The following is a 9324-nucleotide window of genomic DNA, read 5'->3' as shown; positions in this document are numbered from 1 at the left end:
CTAAGAAATGCATGCAAAGGTTGGACATTCCGCCCACCAAGGACAATAATAACAACACAAGAGTCCTTATTTCCGCCCACCATGAGCAGTAGCGTAGCTAGGTAGCCAAGGGCCCTGGGGCAAATAAAAAAATGGGGCCCCACTGCTATGTAAACTGATTAAGTTTTATCAAATAAAAATATGAAATATACAAATACTTCAAAAATGCTAAGCTACTTGCCCTGCCTTGCCCTGCCCTGCCCTGCAGTGCACAAAAAAGAGCTTTCTTTTTTGTGCACTGCAGGGCAGGTAATAATAGTATTAAACAGTAACAACATAAATTACAATTAATACTGGGTGTAGGTTTGGTTTGGCTAATAAAACGAAATAGAGAAGATTCAAGGGTTTATTATATAATGGTCGGGCCTAACAACTGACTAAATAACAATTATATTTACAATTTTTTCCTAGCTTTAGTTTTCGCAAAAGTATCAATGACTTCGTTTAAATCCAGGCTTGATGCGGTTTTGTTTTCAATTGCTATTAGCGATAAATGTCGGAGTCGAGTTTGGCCCATATTATTTCTTAAATAATTTTTTATTATTTTTAATTTGCTAAATGACCTTTCAGCTGCTGCAGAAGTGACAGGAATTGTAAAGAATAATAACATTGCTGTAAATACTTCTGTTAGGTCGCATTCTAGCACTCCATATTTGCTCATTATTTCCTTACATAATTGGTGAACAGTCCATGCTTGAGTTAGTTGAGGTAAAACTAGGTGGTAAATATTAATAAATTGAAGTGAAAAACTAGGGCCTATTATATCTGAATATTTTCTTTGGAATTCGTCACACTTTTGTAATAAAGTTGCTTCATCAACATGTAATAAAATAGTTGGTGTTAGAAAATCGAATATATGACAGACTGCACTCATACCAATAAAACGTGTATCTAATTGAGATATTACTGTGTCTAGTACATTATTGAAAATCTCAATTTCAAATATTTTTTCTCGGTTTGGAAATCGGTGATCAGCAGCTAATTCATCAAAATGTTTTTTAACTTTTCTTTGCCTTTTTTCTTGAAAATGGGTATCAATACCATATTTTCTTGCAGTTTCACTGGCTTTGCACTTGAATAATTCGAAATCATTTCTATAAATTTGCAACTTTGCTTTGGTCTCTGCTAAAACTTTACTCGCCTCGCCCAAATTAATGTCGCATTTTTGTAAAGTTTTGGATGCATAATTGATGTCGTTCAATACACTGTGCATGAATTCGCAAAGCAACACGAACTCGAAATTTAGCATTTTTGTTTTAATACTCTCTGCTTCACTACGCTCATCTTTATTAGGGCTCTTTAGAACTATTTCTGATAATGCTTTGATAATATCAAAATAACGAAGTTTTATTGCAGATATCGTATTGACCCTACTGGACCATCTAGTCGGATTTAGTTTTTTTAGAGTGGTGTCCGATTCACCAGTGAATTTTGACAGTAGATCCCAACGTTTGATGCTGTTTCCGAAAAAGTTATACAAATCTTGCAACGTTGCGAAAAAAATCTGTATTCCCACACAACTTCTAACGGCATCATTTATCACCAAATTTAAATTATGAGTGGCACAATGTACGTACTCTGCGTTAGGCTGGATATCCTTAATATGTTTTTGTACACCATTATACACACCACTCATCACACTGGCTCCATCATAGCCTTGCCCCACACATTTTTTTAAATCAATATTTTTGTCGATAAATAATGTTGTCACTTGGTTGACTAAATCTACTGCGCCATGTTTGATGGCTGCATAAAAGCCTAGAAACACTTCTTTTACTTCTATATCAATTGGCTGTCCATTTTCCGATCTGGTTATTACTGCATACCTCACAACAATGCTTAGCTGATCTACCTTCGATACGTCCTGTGTCGTATCCATTATGATGGCAAAAAACGGTGACGCTCTAATTTGTTCTAGTAGATGGGTTTCGAGTTTGGTCCCCAAGGTCTCAATCATTTCATTTTGAATTGTTGCACTCAGATATCTTGTAGATCCTAAAAACATAAAAAAACACAATTTCAAAAAAGTCCTGATAAACAGTTAATTATTATAAACAAAATAAAACGATAAAAAAACTTAGAAATAATTATTATTACCTTTGGGCATATCCAATACTTGCCGCAAAATGTGATCATATCGGGCGACAAGCTCTACAACGGATAGAAAATTTCCGTGGTATCCTTCCTGACTTAAGTCTTCTTGATGTCCTCTCAAAGCCAAAGAACCCTTTGCTAGGGTAAGTATGATATCGAATAACCTTTGAAGAACCATTCTCCAAAATGATGCTTCTTTGCGAATTTCATTTTCAAGTTCCTTGTCGATAGTATTAGTATCATTTTTTTTCCAAAATTCATACACAGCACATGCTTCTGAATGGCCACTCGAACAACTGTGTTGTTTAATTCTTTCTGATAAATGCTTCCAATCTCGAATTCCCGTACACCAAACATTATTCCTTTGTGAAGCAAATAACCAGCAGGGTTGACAATAGGCAGCGTCTAGTATTTTGGAATAACACAACCAAAAACGATTAACTGGCCCATATTTAGAACATGAAACGTAGTACGATTTTGAAAAACACCTATTGTTCTGGTTGATGTCTGTTGGAAAAGGTCCTGAAGGCTGTAAAGGCCCCATATCAATAATTTGACGTTTTTCGTTATCACTTAATATTTTGTTCGTGAAGTTTCCCAAGTCATAAGAAGATTTGTCGTACACATTTTCGAAAAATGTAGAGGTCTGTGGTTCCTCCAAACCCTCCGCTCTTATGTGTGTCATGCAAACATCATCCACGTTCACATGATCGGCGGCGGAGGTATCTCCAACTGCAATAATTGTCGAATTTTCTTCAGTAGGCTTCTCAACCAACACTGCAGTTACCACATTATTTGAGTCACTATCAATAGAAATATTTTGGCCAGATGTACTTGCAGAAGGCTGACTAAAAAACTTGTCAATTTTGGGCAATTTTTGTTTACTATCTTCTCTTTCTTGGCGTTGTTTGCGTTTAAATGCACCACTGGGTTTCTTATTTTTATCCATAATTTTAGTTTTCTAATTTAATTAAACAATACAATGTTAGATTGTGCTCGAGTAGGTAGGTACTCACTGTTCACTGACGACGTTAAAAGTAAAATAAAAGGAAAGAGAAACACAATCATACGCTACAAGTGTCGTTGGGGAATCCCCGGAAAAAAAATTTATCACCGTTAGTGTTACCACATTTAACGGTGAAGACCATGAACGATCTCCTGCCCGCGGACCTGAATCAATGTACCAACTGCAGCCACTGACTGACTTACATTTTTTCACGATATTTCGCGTTATACAATAATACAATGAGCTGTAGCCGAAATCTATAGATTTGACACGATTTATTGACTTAACGGACATCAATATGAGTCTCGGAGTAATTAACAATGGAGCCGCCATTAACAGGCGTACCCCTCTGTCGAAAATAGGCGGCCAATGGTCAACCTCATGTCAACCATATGTATGGACTGACTTTTATCTGACATGACGTAGTACCTATACATTTGATGTGCCCCTCCCCCGCAAAAAACGGCAGACTATTTTGTACCGAAAATTTTAGACATGGCGTCTCCGTTTATATCCTCCAAGATATGAGTGGTAAAATCAAATAAAATTGAACCACTATATTGACCAGTACAAAAAAGTTTATTGACATTAGCTTACTAATGCCGGCTACATACGTAACGATAAATCGTAGCGATAAAACTGTGCAGTCCGAACTGCGCAGTTTTATCTGCCGTGTGTATGACAAATCGTTACGATAATCGACAACGATTTGTCATACACACGGCTGATAAAACTGCGCAGTTAGGACTGCACAGTTTTAAAGCTACCATTTATCGTTACGTGTGTAGCCGGGGTTACTCCTGATACAGAATTAATTTTTTAACCGTTCTCGAAAAAAAAATCTTAATAGTGGTAACAGACTATCGCACCGCACCAAGGTCATTGTGCGACGCACCCATAAGTAAGAGCGAGAAAGCGATATCTCTTTCTCGCTCTTATCGGTGCGTCGCACAATGACCTTGGTGCGGTGCGATAGTGTGTTATGGCCTTAACTCGAATTCACAATAAAACGCACATCGATGGATAATAAAACGCACATATCACTATCCGTCAAATTGACAACACTGCCAACCTACAGAAAGAATTTAGGGGAATTCCCTAGGCATAACTTTTGAATTTCTCTCAACTGAGTTGCCATGATTAAAGTGGGGTTGCAACCTGTCATATTTATTCTGAAAATGGGAGAAATTTCCAAAAGTTCAGTTCGATCGAGATTTCTGGTAATGATTCGAGGGCCCCCTGAGCTTGAGGGCCCCGGGGCACTGCCCCGCCTAGCCCCTAGGTAGCTACGCCGCTGACCATGAGGCAACTAACTATGACAAAATACAAATCATATCATAAATTATGACATAGTGGAAAGAAATTGTAACATGTGATATTCAAAATGTAAACAAATAATCTCAGCATACATATCATGCAATAAATTGAATAAATTATACCAAACAAAACCTCAACTCATATTTGGTAACAAACAGAAAACACAAATCTTAACTAACACTAAGTTTCTATTGGCAGAAAACAAAGTTTGCCAACAGGTCGTTTAATAATATTGCCTTTGCAACGTAAACTAACTACTCGAGTGATTCCATCCAGACCTGAGTGCTTATCAGTGACTACACCATACAACCATCTTGCTGGAGGCAAATTATCTTCCTTCACTAACACCACACTACCTACCACTGGCTCGGGCGTTTGATGGGCCCACTTATAACGGTGGTAAAACTAAGTCAGATATTCACGCGACCATCGGCGTCAGAAATCTTGAACCATTTTTTGTGTTAGTTGCCATCTTCTTAAACTACCTACATTGGTACTTTCATAGTTGGAATCTGGCACAAGTACTAGTACTTGTGCCAGATTCCAACTATGAAAGTACCAATGTAGGCTCTCCAACCAAAAAATGTCCAGGAGTGAGTGGTATAGGATCATCACTGTTGCTACTATTGATTCTTGACATAGGCCTTGAGTTAAGGCAAGCTTCAATTTGAGCTAAAACCGTTGCCATTTCCTCAAATGTCAAGGTGGAATCTCCAATTACTCGTATAAGGTGATGTTTTGTGGATTTGACCCCCGCCTCCCAGAGGCCTCCAAAGTTTGGAGAATGTGGAGGAATCCAATGCCAATTAGTGGAGTTTGTAGCAAGCTGATCAGCAATTTCCACAGCCACGCTTGATCGTTCTTCGGCGTATAACTGCTTCAGCTCACGAGCAGCTCCCACGAAGTTCGTTCCATTGTCGCTCCACAAATCAGCGCAATGACCACGACGTGCTGTAAAGCGTTTAAATGCCGCAATAAATCCTTGAGCTGTCAAGTCACTGACCGCTTCAAGATGTATTGCTCTTGTAGCCATACAAATGAAAAGGCAGATGTAGCCTTTGTAAGAGCGGTGGCCTCTTCCCTTTGAGGTGCGCATGTTTATTGGACCAGCATAGTCCACACCACTCTGAAAAAAGGGGCGATTGACAGTTCCTCGAACTGACGGCAACTGTCCCATCAGTGGATGTCGCGATGCAGCGGCATAGCGAGCACATGTCACACATTTGCGAACGAATAACTTAACGGAATTGGTTGCTCCGATGACGAAATATTTAGATCTCAAGTAATTGAGCATTAGTTGCGGGTTGTCTAAAATTAAAGTTGTGAAGTGTGACTTATGTGGAATAATCACTGGATGCTTCATCTGTTCACTAATTCCAGCGTGCTCTAATCTTCCACCAACTCTCAGGATACCATCTCCATCTACAATCGGGTGCAGTGAGGTAAGTTGACTCTTCTTATTAATCGTTTTATTTTCTTTCAGGTTCTTCAACTCCTCTTTGAAATGATTTGCTTGAACAATTCTTGTACACGTTTTCAAAGATTCTTGGATTTCACTGCTTGTTAACCACAAACTTACTTTTTCTTTTCTAGCACATTTCAAGAATCGTTTACAGAAGGCCAGAACGCGTAGCAGTTTCCACAATTTAGAAAACCTTGAAATAAGTGTTTCTTCGGCATCTGTTGTGACATCATTATCAACATGAGTATTCACGAAGCATGCTTTAGTGCTTCTTTCTTATTATTCTTTTTTATTTCGTTATTTTTCAGCCATGACGGACCTTCTTTCCAGAGCTCTTCTTTACTCAGGTGCTGTGTGCCTCTAGACGCGCAGTCTGCAGGATTATCTTTCGACGAGACATGGGACCATTGGTGCGGCTCTACTGACGTTATTATTTCAGATACGCGGTTGGCGACGAAAGTTTTCCATCGATTTGGTCGACTATTTAGCCAAGAAATGACTACTGTGGAGTCAGTCCAAGCGTGAATGTTCGCTTTGCTGATACTCATAACGTCGGCTACTTCAACCAGCAATTTGGTGAGTAATACAGCCCCACACAATTCCAGACGTGGAATTGAAATTTGTTTGATTGGTGCCACTTTCGTTTTAGACGTTATCAGTGACACGTGCACATTTCCTTCTTCATCTATAGTCCTTAAGTACACAACAGCAGCAAACGCTTCATTACTAGCGTCGCAGAATCCTTGAAGTTCCGCAGTTACATTTGAACTAGCATGGTTCCATCTGGGCAGCTTAAATTCGGTAAGTTGGTTTAGACTTTCTCTGTAGTTTAGCCAATTTTTCAGTAATTGTGGTGGAACTTCAGCATCCCATTCGATTCCCGAAAGCCACAATTTCTGAATGAATATCTTGGCTACTATGATCACTGGAGCCAACCAACCGAGTGGATCGAACAGCCTTGATATGTCAGATGTGACACTTCTCTTTGTTACAGGAACTTTGAGTGGAGGAAGTTGTACCGAATACTCAAATTCGTCATTTCGGCGATTCCAGACGAGTCCCAGAATTTTCATGACAGCATCTATCTTCAGCTGGAGATTTCCTTCCTCTTTGACATCAGTTTCTTTCATGTAACTTATTAATTCTTCATTGTTACTGCTCCATTTCTGTAATTCGAATCCACCTTTTTTCAAAAGTTCATTCGTCTCTTGGTATACTAATTTACCTTCTTCCACAGATTCACAGCCTGTTAACAAATCATCCACATAAAAATGGTTGAGGACCCTATCAGCAGCATTTGGATACTGTGCTCCTTCATCGTGAGCTACTTGTTGAAGCGCACGCACTGCAAGATGAGGTGCTGAGGCCGTACCAAAAGTGACTCTGAGCAGTCTCAAGTGCTTTATCTTCTCCCCCGAGTTTTCACGCCATAGAATGCGTTGAAAATCTACATCGTCTTGATGAACTTTCACTTGCCTGTACATTTTAACAATGTCTGCTACCAGGCATATGGGGTGGCAACGCCAACGAAGAATGGTATGTCGTAAAACAGGTTGCAGAGTTGGACCTACTAACAGGTTTTGATTTAAGGAAACGCCATTAGAGCCAGGACAAGACGCGTCATACACGACCCGCAGCTTTGACGTGGATCTGTCATCTCGGATGACAGCATGATGTGGCAAGTAAACTGCATCTGGGTTGTTCTGTTCTGGAGGAACTTCTTCCATGTGTTCCAGCTCAAGATATTCATTGATGACATCCGAGTAGCGTTTCTTCATTTCAGCATCATTTGCGAACCTCTTCTCTAATTGGTTGAGACGCCTAGTTGCAATAGGCACAAAGTTTCCGTGTTTGCAACTGGGATCTTGATCACGAAATGGTAGTTTCACAATGTATCTACCGGTGCTATCACGTTCAGTGGTAGCAGTGAAAAATTCTTCACATTTCTTCTCGTCTTCAGTATAATGATGCTTGAGATCTGTCGTATTGTGGTCAGCCTCGAGCTCCCAAAATTTCTTGAGCAGCTCATTTTCATCTAAATGAATGTGGTTAACGCTAACACTTTTACGAATTTCCGACTCACCTAAGTGAGTTGGCCCTGAAACGATCCAGCCTAAAGACGTTCGCTGAGCGATAAGTGCTCCCTGTGGAGCTTTGATCATGTTGTTTAAAAGTATTTGACCGTACACCTCTGCCCCTAAGAGCAAGTCGATTTTGCCGGGAATGTTGAATGTGGAATCTGCTAAATCTAATTTAGGCAGTTCTGACCACGAATCAATGACAATACGTTTTCTCGGACGATTCGATGTTACCTTGCCCAAAACATGAGCATGCACGTTCACTTCAAAGTCAGGTTCTAGGAGTGATGAAATTTTTACTTTTACCACCGACTTAGAGTTCACAGGAGAACTCTCTTCACCGCCTAGTCCCGTGACTGTGCTCTTGTGGGAAACCTTGTTAAGTCCGAGCAGTTGTGCTGCAGACTCCGTTATGAAAGAGGCTTCCGAGCATTGGTCGATTAAACATCGAGTGTTATACCTGAACCTGTTTTCGACTGAGCTTGAACCAAAGCCGTTGGCAAGAAAACTTGTCCACGACTGGTCGAAAAACACGTTGTTACATTATTGGGCTCATCACACAATGATGATGGAGCTGTTGTTGCGTGTGCAACAATATCGCCTTCAACCGATTGAGTAGGTTTGAATTGAGAATCGGTTGCTTGAGTGCTAGTTTTTGAGTGCAGTAAAGAATGATGTTTGCGCTTACAAATTCGGCATCTAGTAGATTGGCGACAAGAATATACGTTGTGACCTGAACCTAAGCAATTGAAGCAAAAATTACCGGACTGGATGAAATCACGTCGAGCATCAACATCGATTTTTGCAAAACCTTTACAATTACACAATTTGTGATTCTCTGAACAATAGCCACAAGAAACAACTTCAGTTACATGATGCACTTTTAAGTTGCTACTAGATTGTGCGTTGGGTTTCTTTGGAACAAAGCTTGTCTTCGATGATTTCCCATCCAAAAATTCTAATGCCCTAAATCGGGTTTCTAAAAATTCTCGAAGTTGCCTAAGTGTGGGCAAATCATCAGAAGACTCGCTAACCTTAAGTTCCCACTGTTTCCTAGACTCGTTGTCTAATTTAAGACAAATGATATGAATCACAATTACGTCCCATGTAGTTGTGTCGATGCCTAAGTTGTTCAATCCATCTAAACACTCATTCGTAGTGTCCAGCAATTCTTTGAGTGCATTCGCGGACTCTGTAGTAATATTTTTCTGACTCATGAAGCGTTTGAGAATGCAGTTAGAAAGATACTTCTTATTATTATAGCGCTTTTCCAATTTTTCCCAACATGCGCTGTAATTATCTTGCGTGATCTGTACGTGACGCAGAAG

The 9324-nt window shown here is 39.8% G+C and overlaps 1 protein-coding gene across 1 annotated transcript; it reads right to left on the bottom strand.

Moving 5' to 3' along the window:
- Window positions 1-1746: 1746 nt before the first annotated feature.
- Window positions 1747-3656, bottom strand: LOC134654721 (uncharacterized). The gene has a single exon (XM_063510196.1). It carries the CDS (start codon window positions 3080-3082, stop codon window positions 2117-2119), a length of 966 nt encoding a protein of 321 aa, XP_063366266.1. The 5' UTR covers window positions 3083-3656; the 3' UTR covers window positions 1747-2116.
- Window positions 3657-9324: the final 5668 nt, after the last annotated feature.

Source organism: Cydia amplana, chromosome 15 (genome assembly GCF_948474715.1).
Source record: "Cydia amplana chromosome 15, ilCydAmpl1.1, whole genome shotgun sequence".
In the NCBI taxonomy this organism is placed as follows: Eukaryota; Metazoa; Arthropoda; class Insecta; order Lepidoptera; family Tortricidae; genus Cydia; species Cydia amplana.
Note: the sequence above shows the minus strand (reverse complement) of the source record. Positions and strands in the feature narration are given on the sequence as shown.